We start from the raw sequence: 17102 nt of genomic DNA, 5'->3' as shown, positions 1-17102 counted from the left end.
ATGCCTCTCCCCATCCCAAGCTACAGGAATGTCAGATGCCTCTCCTCCTCCTCTGGTGGCTCAGCCCACCCTGTCAGAGTCCCATTCCCGCTCTCAGCACCCTGACTCCGCCCCTGCCTCAGTCTACCCCCTGAGTCTGAGCCACATGTGCATATGTCATTGAGAACTTTCATTGTTTGCTGGATTCTTGGGGAAGATAGTCTCATTCAGTCCTGTAACCAAACCATGGATCCATTTGGACCAATAAATCTCTCCCATTAAATAAATTATTAAATACTCTCTAATCTCTGTCCTGCCTCAGTTTCTCTGGTATTACACTCCCGAGCACTCTCCTGTTATCACTTCTATCCAAACAAGTCCCAGCCCTGAATATCCAGCTGAGTCTCTTTCCTGATCTCCAATCCAGCCGCCTGCTGGGGTGTCACAGACACCCCAAACTTAGCAAGCCCGACGCAGACCCCATTTTTCCTCAAAACCCGCCCCCTTCTTGATTTCCCTATTTATGCCAAGGATACCATTCTGCTTGAAACTGGGCACACAGCTCCCCTAGGTTCACATCCTGAAGCTCATTTCCCCTCAGAGCTGATCACTTTTCCAATCTCATGGCTCCTACTCCCACATCTCTCCCAACCTCTCCAGATAGTCCCTCAGAATGGTTACTCCTCTGGTCCATGTGTGCATATGTGCTGTCTCCCTATAGAACAGAAAAGGTCCTTAAGGTCAGTGACTGCCCTCCGACCCTCTCAGAGGTGCTCCCAACAAGTCTCAGAGGAGGACAATCCTTGATTTCAAGGTTAGTCCTTTCATAATAGGAAAAACAAGCCAATTACCCTAAAAGAGGCTAATTAGGTGTTCCTGTTTTAACAAGGATGTAAAGGCTTAATTCTCATTCCTTATTTTCTTTGGGTGAGTGACACCACCATTAAACTTTACAGCACTATTTCCAGTCACCAGGAAACTTTTTTTTCCATCTAATTCTCAAACCTAAGCACTAATTTTTGCTCAATCTAAAACCATGCCATGGAAACCTTGGCTGCTCCTCTGCGGCTGGAAGAGCTGGCAACCCTCCACTCCAGGTGGCTAAGCAATAACAAACAAGCTCCCACTGTTTTATCACATCCCAGCTCCTTTCGTGAATAGCTTTCCTCTAAGTTTAGTGATACACTGGCTCACTCTGGAAACGCTGAAGCAGAACTGCCTTTACTCTTTCGGTTATAATCAGGGCTTTTATTGAATGAAACTAAACTGAAACAAGAAACATTTTAGGGTCTGTCCCAATGATATTAATACAATATTGACATTACGGGGGCTACAAACCACCCTCGCTGGCAACATTGAGTATATAGGATATGCTGAGGAAGAGAGGGAATCCTTCTTAAGGAACTCATACTCTACAAGAAGCTATTCTTAGGGAAGAAAAAATAGGGGAGAGAGTGGGACCAGTATCTGTTAAAGAGAAGACTCAGGGAGGATGTGATCCGTACTTGCAAACTGTCAGGGAGGATCTGACATCATACAACTTCAGAGCACTTTAAGGCAGACACAGGGCCCTCCTTACAGCCCAGCTGGAGAGGTAATACAAGGGTTATCCCCACCTCACAGGGGAGGAAACTGAAGGTCACAGACACAGCAAAATAAGGATGTTTCTTTTTTAATCACATTAATGGCCTACTAAATTGTTTCTACAAAAAACAAATATGCTCCATCCAAAAAAGAACTAAGGAGACTAAATGTAAATCAACACATACTATGTTCACTTCTTTTTTCTGTTTTTTTCTCTCTCATGGTTTTTCCCTTTTGCTCTGATTTTTCTCTCCCAATGTGATTCATAAAGTAATGTGGATTAAAAATAAAATTAAAATTACATTACATTAAAAAGAAAAAAAGAAACAGGCAGCCAAATATTCAAGGCTGGTAACCAGCTGGGAATACTCCCTCACAACCAACCTTCTAGACAACTAGCTCCTGATACTCTAAAGCCAGAAGAAAGAAAAAATAGTCAATGAGTGGGTTATTCTTGAATTATATACATGGAGTTTAAGCTCAACAGACAAACATGGAGATTCAATCTTTTTTATGAGTTACTCATCTTTAAAATATGGCCTCATATCTCTCTATGGTCCATTGAAAGTAATTATAAGATACCATGCTTGCGACCAGTAAAAGAAAGATAATTATATATAGTATATTTGAATGATTGATTAAATTCATATTATACCATAGAATGGATTCTAGATCCTACTATGTTACACCTTAGTTTGTGAAATTATTGGTATGAACAAATAAACAAGTCTATTAGTTACTGTTCTATAATGACAGGCAAACCTTCAGTGAGTTCAGATATTAAAGTGAACAAGACTCTCTCACCACTAATGGATCTCAAACATTTATGATATTCTAGTTGCTCCTTGAACTTTTCAGTGATTCGTTGAGAAACTGTTTTAATGTGTAGGCATTAGCATACATTTCACTAAATATCCTCCTAGATTGGATATTAGAAGGGATGTCAGAAAACTAGGACATTAATGCATTGTTGGTGAAACTGTGAACTGATTCCACTATTCTGGAAAATAATTTTTAAGAATATCCAAAAGACTATAAAATTGCATCCAGCAAAATCACTGCTAGATCTGAATCTCAAAGATAACGAGAGAGAGAGAGAGAGAGAGAGAGAGAGAGAGAGAGAGAGGACCTATTTATATAAAAATCTTTATAATAGCTCTTTTTCTGATGGCTAAGATTGAAAACAAAGGGATGTCCATCAATTGGGGAATAACCAAACAAACTGTGGTATATAATTGTAATGGCATTATTATTTTGCTATATGAAATGACAAGCAGAATAATTTCAGGAAAAAAAATTTTAGAAGACTTACATGAAATGATGCATAATGAAGCAAACAGAACCAGGAGAATATTGTACACAGTAACAATAATACTGTTTGATGAAGAATTGTAAATGATTTAGCTATTCTCACCAATGCAATGACCCAAGACAATCCCAAAGCATTAATAAAGCACAACTATCCACTTCTTCAAAAAAAAAAAAAAAAACTTTTAAAATTTTAATTATTTAATTATTAGTTCAGTTTTTGTTTTTAACTTTCAATTTTGTTAACCTCTATGATTTTCAAGATGTCTATTTTGGGAGGATTTTAATTTGCTGGTTTTCTATATTCTTTTTTATTTTATTTTATTTTTATTTTTTCTATATTCTTTCTTATTTGCCTGTTCAATTCTTGTCTTATTTTTTCTTTTAAGCTCCTCTTCAAGATCCATTCACCTTAGTTAAAACAAATTCTTTTCCTACTCTACCCTCCCCTCTTATTCTCCACTATCTTGTCTCCTTTCCCTCCTATTTCGCTGTTAAGTAAAATTATTTCTGTATATGGTTGTGGGTATGTGGGCATAAATTACATATATCATTTGTTAAGAGTCATGCCCAACTCTTTGTGACCCCATTTGAGTTTTTTTGGCTAAGATACTGGAGAGGTTTGCCATTCTCCTCCAGCTCATTCTATAGATGAAGAACTGAGGCAAACAGAGTTTAAGTGACTCATAAATACTAAATATCTGGTACCATATTTGAATTCAGGAAGATGAGTCTTCCTGACTCCTGGTCTGTCATTCTATCCACTGGTCCCAGCTACCTGCCCAATTTTCTTTTAAGATCTCTTAAAATATGATATTTAGGCTCTTTTTTTATTCCTAGATTTCAGTCAGTACAATGATTCTTAAATTATTTCTCCTAGGCCAGTTGTTTTTGCTATGAGATACATTATATTTTCATCTTTGAGTTTCCATTTTTTGTTGTTTCCCAGAGGTGTTTCTATTTACTCCATTTTAAATTCTAAGGGGTTTGTGGTCTGAGTAGGATTTTATGCCTGCTTCATACTGTTAATTTCCTTTCCAAATCTTTCTTCCATAGCTCTCATTTTTCCTTCTAGTATTCATTTAGGCTTTTTTTTTTTTTTTTTTTAATTCTTGCTTCATTTCTTCCAAGAATTCTAGCTGAACTTGTGCCTAAGAGTGTTTTACTTTGAGGCTTTGTTTTCAGGTAGATAATAGGCATTGCCTAAACCTTAAATCTCATCAGTATTGGCTCAAAGAGGTAATAATATGCACAAATTAAAATGAGTTGAATACAGAAACCTGTCTTATTAAACAGGAAAGTAGGAGAAGAGGAATCTAAGGAGGAGAGAAAAAAACTGATAGAAAAGAAGGCAGACTAGGGGAAGCAGGAGACAGAAGCAAAACATTGACAAGGAAGAAAAGGATAAATGGAAAAGGACAAACAGGAAGAAAAATAGGATGGAGGAAAATACATAGCTACTAATCAAAACTGTGAATAGGAATGGAATAAATTCTCCCATAAAACAGAATCAGAATTTTTGTTTTTTCTTCTCAAGTTATTTTTACCTTCTTTCTAAATCCAATTTTTCTTGTGCAACAAGAAATTGTATACATTATGTACATATACAAAAATGTATACATATTGTATAAATATTTATACATATATTGTATTTAACATATCTTTTAACATATTTAACATGTATGGAACTACCTGCCATCTAGGGGAGGGGGTGGAGGGAAGGAGGGAAAAAGTTGAAACAGGAGTTTTTGCAAGGGTCAGTATTGAAAAATTACCCAAGCATATGTTTTATATATGAAAAACTATAATTAAAAAAAAAAAAAAAACAGAAGCAGATAGCAGAGAAGAGCAAAAACCAGAATCTTACAATAGGTTGCTTTCAAGAAACACACTTGAAGCAAAAAGACACAGAATAAGAGTAAGGGGTTGGAATAGAATCTTTTATGCTTCAGGTAAAGTTTTTTAAAAAGCAGAGATATCAATTCTGATCTCAAAGCAAAAACAAAAGCAGACACAATTAAACAAGATATGAAAGGAAATTACATCTTGCTAAATGATGTCACAGACAATGAGATAATATCAGTACTAAACAGATATGAATATGCACCAAGTATTATAGCATCCAAAGTCTTAAAGAAAAAATTAAGTAAATTACAGATTCATGACCAAACAAGAAGTAGAAAGCATTACAAAATACAAAATGGATAATTTTAATTATATTAAATTAAAAAGCTTTTGTCCAATCCAAATCAATGCAGCAAGATTAAAAGGAAAGTAGAAAGCTGGGAAAGATTATTTCTTGTCTCTGATATAGGCCTCATTTCTCAAACATATAAAGAACTGAGCCAAACTGATAAGAATACAAACCATTCCCAAACTGATAAATGGTCAAAGAATATGAACAGGCATTTTCAAATGAAGAAATCAAAGATTCCAAGGCAATCCCCCCCAAAAATTGGATAGAAAACACCATCTGCATCCAGAAAAAGAACTATGCAGGTTAAATGTAAATCAATGCATGCTATGTTCACTTCTTTTTTCTGTTTTTTTTTTCTTTCCATGCTTTTTTCCTTTTGTTCTGATTTTTCTTTCCCAATATAATTAATAAAGAATTTTAAAAGTTATTTAAATTTTTTAAAAAGTTAACACATACATATAACTAGGAAAAAAAAATAAAACAATAAAGGAAAAAAGAAATCAAAGCTATCATCTCACATTTGTGAGATTGGCTAATGTGACAAAAAAAAGAAAAAAATGATAAATATTAGAGAAGATATGGGAAAATTAGGACACTAATAATACACTGTTGGTAGAATTGTGAAATGATCCAACCACTTCAGAGAGCAATTTAGAACTATGCCCAAAAGGCAACCAAATTGTGCATTCCTTTAATACCACTACTAGGCCTGTATACCAAAGAAATCATAAAAAAGGAAAAAGGCCCTACATGTGCAAAAATATTTAAAGCAGCCCTTTATGTGGTGGCAAAATATTGTAAACGGAGGGAATGCCCATCAATTGGGGAATGACTGAACAAGCCAATAGAGTACTATTTTGCAAAAAGAAATGATGAAGAGGCAGATTTCAGAAAAACCAGGCAACACTTATATGAACTAAAACAAAGTGAAATAAGTAGATCCAGACAAACAGTACACAATACCAGCAGCATTGTGTGATCATCAACTACAAATGACCAGCTTTCTCAGCAAAACAGCAATTTAAGATAAGGACAAAAGACTCCCAAAGGAAAATAGTACTCACATCCAGATAAAGAATTGATGGACTCTGAATGCAGATGAAAACATACTTTTTTTGTCTTTTTTTCCTTTTAATCTCTATTTCTTCTTTCACATTTTGACTAATTTGGAAATAAGTTTTACAAGATATCAAATGTATAACCAGTATCAAAGTGTCTCCCATCTTAGGAAGAAGAGAGAGGAGAAGAGGAAGGGAAGGAGGGAGAGAGGGAGAAAAAACTGTAACTCATTAAAATCTTGTAAAAATGAATACTAAAAATTGTCTTGACATTTAATTGGGGGAAAATAAAGAAAGAAAAAAATTTTAAAGAAAAAAGGTAAAATAAAAATCTAATCACTTTCTTCTTGAACCGAGCTTTTGCAAGTTTCTGATCTGATTTGGGGTCTGAATAGCACTCCTACAGGCTTAACTCAGCCCCTATCAAGCAGCTAGAAAGCTGTTCTAGTTCAGAATGACAGAAGTGAAGGCTCCTTTTGGAGCTGAGATTCCTGTCCTGGTTCTTCAGCTACAGACTTCAAACCAGAGTATGGGTTGGTATTGAGATACCTCATCTCCTGGGATCAAAGTCACACAGCTGTACCTTGCTCCCAACATAGTCTAAGGACTTACCCAGGAACAGGACCCCCAACTCTAAGCCCCCTCCTCATTCTGTCCTTGATCTGGGACCAACTGGATATTGAACCAAAGCTGATTATCCAGACCTGTCTTTTGCCTCTTTTTGTATCTCCATGCTTAGCACAGTGCCTGACCCATAGTAGGGACTTAATAAATATTTAACCATTGATAGTGAAGGGTAAAGGCAACATCAAAAAATCATTTTTTAAGTTAAGTACAAGGAAGTTCATAAGGGAACACAGACAAGCAGGGCAATTATCACATTAAATTTTAATTATATCCCCTCCCCAAAAAATGTATGTAGTAGAAAAAAAACTGTGTTTAGTTTCATACACAATTCCCTCTTTTTAGTATTCTTTGCATATGGAAATTTTTATTAAGTTCATAGCTAAAAATTTTATTATAAATGTATGTGGTAGAGTCAAATAAAGTTCTAAAGGACCACCTGACCAAAAATTGAAGTTTGACATAACCTAAGGAAATTTCAATCAATCACCATGGTAACTGTGAAAATGAAGATTGTAAATATATACGGTACAAAGACTACATCACCTTACTCTGCCTTGCCAATCAGGGTCATCAACTATACTGCTATCTTTGCCTCTTCCCTCCATTCATTCAATCAGCATTAATTGTTTACTGAGTGAAGAGCAAAATATTGAACCTCGAAGGAGATTCATCCTCTGTCCTCATGCACCTTATAATCTTAAAGGAAGATAAGACACAATTAACTATAAGACACAAAAATACTTAAATATTTTCAAGATCAGAAAAGTACTCTAACAATTAGAGAAATATGTTTAGATGTTTAACCTAGGGTAGAATGCTTGCAGTCTAGGGGAGGGAGAAAAATTTGAAACACAAGGTTTTGCAAAGTTCAATGTTGAAAAGTATCTTTGCATATATTTGAAAAATAAAAGCTAAAAAAATGAAAAATAATAATTTTTAAATGAAATTTAAATTTTTTTAGAAAATAAAATTTTTAAATAAAAATAAAAAGCTATTATTTAAAAAAATTCTGAAGTCAAAGAAGTAAGATAGATGGTCTAGGGAGAGGGCATGAAAGAGATAACAAAATCTAAGCTGAGCTTTAAAGAACGTTTAGAAATTCAGCAGGTGGGCCAACTAGGTGGCGTAGTAGATAGAGCACCAGCCCTGAAGTCAGGAAGCACCAGAGCTGAGTTCAAATCCGATCTCAGACACTTAATACTTCCTAACTCTATGACCTTGGGCAAGTCACTTAACCCCAATTGCCTCAGCAAAAAAAAAAAAAAAAAAAATAGCAAGTAAAAAAGGGGGTACATGGGGTGTGAGGAGTATCTGGGTCTTCAGGAGGGTTCTTGTTCAGAGCACCATGAAAAAAAGCTGGGGTGCCACCAAAAGAGAGAAGAAAGTCAGTTTAGCAAGTTTTGATATTTACTCCAGAGGAAACATGGAGCCACTGCAGATTTTTAGCTAAGCACGGACAGTGACTTAATTTTCATAGAGGAGAGATTATTTTAGCAAGAGCAGGTTGGAGGGAAGAGAGAAGGAAGAAAGGAAGCTCTGGTAGGATGGACTGCTGCAGTATACACCTTGTCTGGTCTCGTGCAATGACAGTGAGAGTGGAGGAGAGGGGACGCGTGGAGATCACTGCTGCGGTCCTAGAGCCCAGCTCACCTCTGCCCCATTAGCCTCCCCAGTCTCCAGGGCCCAGGTGCTTCCTCATCTCCCACCACAGCAGAGAGCTTCCTCATCTGCCCCAGACTCAACCACACCCACACGTCCCCAGGCCACCCTAAATGGCTACAGTTCTCTTTGGGGGACAGGGCTACTTCAGGGCACAACCTCCTCAAGGTTCCCCTCTGATGTTACTTCAGAGTACAGAGGCTACCCTGGCTTCCTGGTGCTCTATCTACAGAACCCAAGTTCCAAAACCTTCCACCACACTACTATCTCGGAAACAGGCTCCACTGCTTTCTTTGGGCTGGCCTGGCTAAGGGCAGACAGGCTCATTCCCACGAGTCTGGTTACGGGGGATGATTTCTCTGACCTTGTCAACCCACAAGACAAAAATTAAAAAAAAAAAAAAAAAACCACTCCACACTCACCCTTAGACCTAAGCAGATGAATTCTGCAGTAATGGTGGCCAAGTTGGGGAGCGGTAGGAGAGAATGAAAAGCAGTTTTTAGACCAACTTGGTATTCTAAACGTGAGATTCCTGTCTAACGGCCAGAGATATGCTACTGGAGGAAATAAATCATATTCACTATTGACATTATTACTCAAAATCAAAGCAGATGTCAAAAGGAAGTTGCAGCTAAATGGTGCTCATGGGTTCTCCTTGGAAAAGTTAAAAAAAAAATCAGTGGAATGTTTTCCTAGAGGCAACAAGAAGTATTTTAGGGGAAGCTTGGCCATCTCATATTGTAGTTCTCAGAATCAGTTACTGCAAAAAGACCACCATGTGATTCGGGCCAGTTCCAATGGTCTTGTGAGGAACAGAGCCATCTGCACCCGGAGCGGAGACCGAATGTGGATCACAACATAGTATTTTTGTTGTAGTTTGTTTGCATTTTGTTTTTTTTCTCTTTTTTCCTTTTTTGATCTGATTTTTTGATGCAGCATGATAATTGTGGAAATATATATAGAAGAATTGCACATGTTTAACATATATTGGATTACTTGCTGTCTAGGGGAAGGGATGGGGGAAGGGAGGGAAGAATTTCTTTGAAACAAAGTTTTGCAAGGGTGAATGTTGAAAACTATGCATCTATTTTGAAAATAAAAAGCTTTATAAAAAAATAGAAAAAATGCTAAAGACCATCATGAAGATAACCAAGGTAAATATCGCCCATGGACCAACTTCTTTTGCACCATACTGTAATTCTTACCATCATCATCCCCAACTGGGCAGGAGGAAGAAAAAAGGGAACTGATGAGAAAACCTGGACTAAATATAGTCCCATACTACATACATACATATATATATAAACATACACACACACACACACACAAATATAGTCTATACTAAATAGACCCAGCAGAGGTCTATGCAAAAAGAAACAATTTGGGGGTCAATCCTTAAAATATCAGAAAAAAAAAAAAGGAAGACTATTTTAGGCTTTTAAAAAAAACATATGCCAGAGCAGCTAGCTGGTGCAGTAGATAAAGGCTGTTGGTAGCAGCCCTAAAGTCAGGAGGACCCAAGTTCAAATCTGGCCTCAGACATTTAACACTTCCTGGCTGTGTGACCCTGAGCAAGTCACTTAACCCTAATTGCCTCCAAAAAAAAAAAATCATATGCTCAATTATTGCCCCTTTTTTCAATCCCAACCATCAAGAAAATGCCAATCTATTACCAACTCACATGCCTATTTTCCCATCTCTACAAAATCTTTATGAATTAACATATATCCATAGACCACATCCTTGGTGAAAGTAGATGAAGCAGAGTCAAGTTTTCACAAGGGATATTCTATAGCACAGATCTTGACAATCATACAACCAACTTAAAGGTACAGAAATGATCTTATTTTACCACTACTTTTAAAAGTGAACTAAAGCAAATTCTAACCTCGCCTAGCAAGGTAGAAAAAACAGCAAAGCTTACATTAAAACCACACAAAATCCTTTCAGTTTGTTCAATGATGCTCTGGTTTTCAATCTCAAGGAAGGCTTAACCAGAAAGAGGTGCTTGCCACCATCAGAGAAGATGTTCCCCACAGAGTCAAATTGTAAGTGGGGTTCTCCGTGGCCAGTGAGACCCTCCCAGGCTCCTGAGTGCTCACGGCCCTCTGCCCTTGCAGCCAATCCTGTAAGCTGCAGAGCCTGCTCCCTACAAAAGAGTGATTTATCTGACAGGAGACTGCCTGCCTCCCTGGACCCTGGGAGAGCCTTCTCCCTCTGCCAAGTCTGCCGGGAGCTCCATTTGAAGCACGCCCAACGAACCAAAGGAGAGACTACTGACCTTAGTCAGGAATGCTCACACTCCAGGCTTCCAAACTTCAACACCCAAAGCCCTGTTACAGAATAACTTGTCCAGTATTTTGCCAATTATCTGTACTCAGAAATTGTTCAAGTTTTAAGAGAAGCCTAAGTTTAAATTTCAGGGCAGAACCCTTACCCTCAAGTGGCAAGATAAATATTCAAGGGAAAGGACTCTCTCACACTCTGTTTCCCCTTGGGTGATAGGTATACTTATGTTTTCCAGTTTTTGCCACTAAGAGATAACTGGGAAATGACAATTCTAACACGGTCTCACCACCCCAATTAACTACGACAGGCAAATCCAAACAAATATGTTCATTAAACAACTACCAGCTACCACACAACTTAATGAATTATAATGTGACTAAAAGGTATCAGGGTATAATGGATAACAGTCAGCCTCACAGTAAGGACACAGGGGTCCTCATCTCTCACACATAAAGGACGTGTGATCCTAGGGATGTCCCCGCGCTTTTCGGGGCCGAGGCAATTCTCCCAGAGCGCCACTTGCACAGAAGGTGCTGACTTTCACCAAGAGCTCCCAGCACTGATGAAATCATGGAACCAGGGAGGGATGAAGACTGGTATTCTCCAGCGCTCAGGTTAGCTAACTCTGGGTGGGCAGAGCACAGGGACAGGGGACAGGGAACAAAGCTCTTGGAATACTCATTTGCTCCCTGGTTTGGAGGGAGAGTCCTGCCTTCCCTGGAGTGGAGCCTCCTCTGGCGGACCTCAGGGCACCCCCCAGGGAGCCGGGCAGTCCCTCAGACCCTCAGCGGCTGCCAGACAGGAGCCTGTTGCCTCTGACACCCTGTCCTCGCTCTGCTCGGGCTCCAAGCCTTCTCTCTCAGGTTCCTCTCCTCAAAGCGAACACAGGCCGAGTGTCTCTCTTGCCAATACTGCCTCAAAGGCACCACTGAAAATCAGCAGCTTTGTGAAAGAACTGTGAGCAGGGACAGGCTCAGGAAGGTGAGGGACTGGCCTCCTACCTTTTCCAGGATGAACTTGTTTAAGTACGGCATGTAGCCCTGATTGGAGACAGGCCCCTCGTCGTCATCCCGAAAGTGCTCTTCCAGGGCCACGGGGTCGTGGGGAACCTTCAGCACCGTACACAGATTGTGGGACAGAACCTGAAAGGACAAAGGTCTATGAGACACCAAACCCAGCACTCATTTGCAAGAGTCCCCACCACCAAGAGTTCCTTGCCCTGGGATACCCGCATGGAAAGGGGCCATCGCCATCCCCTTGGCGCCTGCCCTTGGCCACAAACAGGCCAGCAGTGAGCAGGACAAAGGCAGAGAATGTCCAGAGGAAAGCCCTGAAGTTTCCTCTCAGCTTGGCCACTAATTAGCTCTGAGACCCTGCACTTCACTCCATCCTTCTGACACTTGTTCTTCATCTCTAAAATGGGGAAGGGGGAATTAATACACTCTCAGCTCTCTCTCCCAGCTCTAAAATAGTCTTTAAGGCAATTCAACTCAATTCACAAAAACATCTATTAAGTGTCTATTAACAGGCAAACCTGCTCTCTGTTCCATGGCTACAGCTCAAAGAGTACACAAAAATAAAAGAAATAATTTATGCCCACAAATAACTGGGTATACTGAAAGCAAAGGGTGAAAAGTGAAAAGAGACCAAGCAAAAGCATGAAAAATGACGGATATTGAGGTGAGAGAGTAAAAAAATCATCCCCAAGAATTTATTTCTGATGTCACTTAAGAAAATACACCATGTTTAGAACAATTTGTCGAAAATGTATTTTATGTAGCTCTGAACCTGGAAGGGTGGCCCGCTCAGACATCAAGCTGAGGGCATCAATTGGCCCTCCGCTCCTCAGACATTTACCTGTTTGGTAACCCTGAGCCCCCGGCTTACTTTTCTCATCATAAAAAGAGAAAGGTTGGATCCAGTGGCCTAAAAGATCCCTTCTACCCCTAAATCTATGATTTTATAGAAATCTATGATCTTATAGAAACAAAATGAGGAAACCTTTAAATCACAAAAACGTCACATGTACATCTCTGAATAAACTCAACAAATTAATTCTAAATCTTCCTGCTGAGATAGCCAAACTCAAGTTAAAGTTCACTTCACTTCTAAAAACAAAAATTACCTTTTAATATCTTTATATTTTTATCTATGAAAACAAGGTGTGCAAAACCTCACTCTGCATCTGTGCTCTTCCTCCAGTGTACAGAAAGGCTCTCACTGAGAGACTTTCCTACATGCTCAAATGGTTTTAAGGAAGTAGGCAAAGTAAAGGAAGTAAATACAAAAGAGAGTCTAAATGCTGTAATGAACACTTATCAAAACAGTGCAAAGCACTATGCTTCTGAAGTAATCCTGCTTCTTGCCAGTAACGCAATGTTTAAAACAAGGAGCCATTTCTAAGGAAAAAAACCATACTGGAGAAGGAAAAACCTCAAGCTCAAAGTCATGGCCCTGCCCCTTGGGCCCCCTAACTTTAGCAAAAACAGCTTCAATTCCATTCCCTCCCAGCCCTATTTAATGTAAAAATGAAGAAGGCTACTCAGGCTGAGATCTGGCTCCCAGATTATTCTAAGACTCACCATTCAAAAATGTTTGGGCCTTTACCCAACACACTGCATTTACCCAGTAAAAAGAACTGTGTGTGTGTGTGTAGAAACTTTCCTATGCTTTTCAAGTGAAGACAAATGGAGTAGCAATGAAAGCATAAATAAGAAAGACAAGAAGAAATTTGTTAATAGAAAGGAAAAACAAAGTTGCAGTCTCTATCCTGTTAGTCTTTATTCTTTTTAACACTTAAAAAGCTCAACTTGTAACTAAAAGGTTTCTATGTCAATTAAGAATTATAACATTTTGAGAACCAGACTTTTAAGTTCTCTAAAGTTCTCTAAACAACACCATCTTTATGGTTTACAAAGCACTTTCTATACATTAGAAATCTGGATCTTTGCAAGGTAGATCCTTCCTGGTAGGAGGGGCAAGCAAAGAGTATTACAGCCATTTCCCACAGAGATCAGCTGATCAGTCAAACAATCAACTGGCTCAGGGTCACACCTGCTGCTAGTCCCAGGCAGAAATGGAACTGCTAGCCAAACCTTAATCCCTTCTCACCACGGCAGTATGTCCACGCTGAGCCCACAGGACCAAGCATCACTGTGTGGGCCCCAGGACTCCAAGATGATTAATCACATTCTGTGTCACTCCCAGTTACTAATGGATTCTTTTGTACTTGGAAAGACATTTAGCTCTTCTTATAAAAAGGTGCCACTTTAAAGCCTTTTAGCAGTAAAGGTGATGGATCTACATAGATTTCTCCACAATTTCGCTCTCTCTTCATAGTATGGACCCAATCTGTGCCATTAACACGGTCAGGCTACCGGTTTACCTAGAAACTGATGCTGCAAAGCTTTGGTGAGCGTGGTGCTCTAGGCAGCCTGGTAGCTGCTTTATTTAAAGCCACAAGCTTTAGAGGAAACCCCTGTGTAGCTTAGCTCAGGGACCCCACTTTACAGATGGGGAAGTAAAGGTTAAAGATCATAATTTCTTGATTTAAAAGGAAAAAATGCCCATATCTTTTATCAGGATGTTTGATAGTTCCCTTTTTAAAAAAGCTGACATTCCAAGTCACATTTTCCACAGTGTTTTTGGCTTATGTAGAAGTATTTTCTTCAGAGTTCTTTTCATTGGAAACAACAATAACAGTTTTGAGATGCTGATTGTGACTGAAACACTTTCAGATTTTATTCTTCTCATATGTTTTAGTCCTGGAATGTGTGTTGATATGAAAAGTGACTTTCAGTCATGGGGTAGATATTTATTTTTTAAATTTATAAAATGTAATGAAAACTTTAAATAAAATACTTGAATAAAGCTTTATTGATTAAAAAAAAAAAAAGCTGTATCTCTATAACAAACTTGCCTTCCATAAAATGTATTAAGTAGTCATTCACAACTGTGAAACATTTTTTTCTGCTTTCCTATTATCAAATATTGAAGTATTGCTACCACATTAAATGAGCTATTTTTATTTAAGAAACCCATCTCTCTCCAGTTCACTGTTACATTCTGTTGTGGCTTCTAATTTTAAAGTCCCTTATCACATCTTCTTAGCCACTGACTCTTCTGGGGTTTACTTTTCATTCTTTAAGTACTTCAACTATCATGAAAATGAAATCAAGTCTTCGGAATAGATTAAAGGAAGATATCCAAGCTATCAACAATCCTATGAAAAAAAGGTTCCAAATAACTAGTTGAGAATGCAAATTAAGAAGACTATTATTAGATGTTAACTCACACTTATCAGATTCCCAAAGATGACTAAAAAAAAGTGACAATTGCAGGAAGACAGGCAAATTAATGAACTATTGGAGGATATAAGAAATAGTACAGTAACTCTGGGAAATTATTTGGAACCATAACCAAAAAGTTACTAAGTTACCTTTGACCAACAACTAGCCTGGAACTCACAGATCAAAGAAAGAGGAAAAATGCCTTATGTTGAAAAATAAAACAGGTTTGGAATGTAGCAAAGAATCAGAAATTAAAAGACTGCTCATATTTGGGAAATGGCTTTAAAAAATCATGGTATAAAAGTATAATGTAATATTATTGTACTAGAAGAAGGAACCAAAAGGATGGTTTCAGAGAATACTGGGAAGATTTGTATGAAGTGGTTCTGCAATGGGGTGAGCAGAACCTGGAGCACAATTTATACCACACTAAAAATGAACAATTTTGAAAGACTTAAGAACTCTAATCAAGTCCAGACAACCTATAATGTTGCATGCTACCCCCTCTCTCTATTGGAGGCACACTCAAGGTATAGTATGAAACATATATTGGTGGATATAGCAAATGTGTGAATTCATTTTGTTTAAGTATGCTTATTTATGACAAGGATCATGATTTTGTTTAGATTGGTTTTTTGGGGGAGGGAGATTTGGATGGAAGAGAAATACTAGTAGTATTCCCCCAAAAAAAGGAAAGGGGGATCACTGAAGCATTTTTAAATTTCACAGAAGAAAATTCAGAAATAAACACACAAGACCTTATGTGCAAGTAGCAGACTGAATAAATAAACCACATTTTATAAAACAAGCTGTATAATAGAAAAATAGTTTCACACATAATCCTCTTCCTTTTCTGCTTTTTGGAGTGTTTGTTATTCAGAATATAAAATAACTTTTGAAAGTTTTAAGGAAAATTAAATCAAGAAATGTGCACTACATTTATTAGTTCAATATAGTAAAAATAATATTCCCAAATCAGTCAAAATGTCAGGTTTTCACAGAACTAGATGCCTTCCTAAAAAAAAAAAAATCTATATGCAATCTTTATGCAAAATGCAAATAGCACTAACAAAAATATATAAGACCAAAAGTCATCCCCCAATAAATAAATGGCAAAAAAATATAAGCAAACAGGTTTCAAAAAAAGAATCACAAATTATTAACAACCACATAAAATACTCCAAATCACTAATAAGAGAAAAAATGAATCAAAACAACTCTTAATTTTTACTTTATACCTAATAAACTCTCAAAGAGAATAAAAGAAGAGAATTGTCAATGTTGGAGGAGTTATGGAAAAATATGATGCATACCACTGGTCAAATAACCATAGAAATTTGGAATTATTTAAAGAAAGTGGCTAAAATGCTCTTTGACCCAAATATCCCACTAAGTATATAATTCCAAAGTCAATAATAAAAAGAAAGGTTCCACTTATACCAAAACATTATAACAATATTTTTAAAATAGAAAAAAACAAAAACAAAGTAAATGACTACTAATTGAGGAATAATTAAAAACTGGCGTACAGGAATACAGAGGAATATTATCAAGTTATAAAAAACAACGAACAACAATTCATGGGAAGACATATGAATTAATGGTAAAGTGAAATAAGCAGAAACAGGAAAACAATATATACAATGACTACATTGGGAGAAACACCTCATGGCACCATGTGACTTACCCTCTGTGTGATACAGCAAATCAGTTAACCTCAGTGGAACACATCAAGTGTAAATGGAGACAACAACAAAATAACCAAAATTGAATATTATAAAATAATATAACTTTTCCCTCCCCCAAAATAGGAAATATGAAAAAGTACCTGCTACTTTTTCTTCTGGAGATTTAGGGAAGAGGAAAAGGAGAGATAGAACAGGACACCCTGTACATCATGCTAGGATTTGTTTTTTTCCCCTCTTCCCCAGTATATTGGTTAATTTTACTGAATTGTTTCTTTCTTTATTTTTTGTTATAGAGATGGTGAGAGATAGGGAAGAAATACAATTAAAAATGTAGGTGACATAAAAACAAAAAGATGTCACAACAATTTTTTTTTAACAGACAAGACTGTAAAGTGAGTATTTAAAGGGGGGAAAGTTGGTAAAG

The 17102-nt window shown here is 37.5% G+C and overlaps 1 protein-coding gene across 1 annotated transcript in view; it reads right to left on the bottom strand.

Moving 5' to 3' along the window:
* Positions 1–17102, bottom strand: part of SWAP70 (switching B cell complex subunit SWAP70) — a 74581-nt gene that overhangs the window by 45637 nt on the left and 11842 nt on the right. Inside the window, exon 2 of the mRNA XM_003773573.4 lies at positions 11703–11843. Coding sequence (XP_003773621.1) covers positions 11703–11843 — 141 coding nt within the window. The remainder of the gene's footprint in view (positions 1–11702; positions 11844–17102) is intronic.

This window comes from Sarcophilus harrisii, chromosome 6 (assembly GCF_902635505.1).
Source record: "Sarcophilus harrisii chromosome 6, mSarHar1.11, whole genome shotgun sequence".
NCBI classification, from domain to species: domain Eukaryota; kingdom Metazoa; phylum Chordata; class Mammalia; order Dasyuromorphia; family Dasyuridae; genus Sarcophilus; species Sarcophilus harrisii.
Note: the sequence above shows the minus strand (reverse complement) of the source record. Positions and strands in the feature narration are given on the sequence as shown.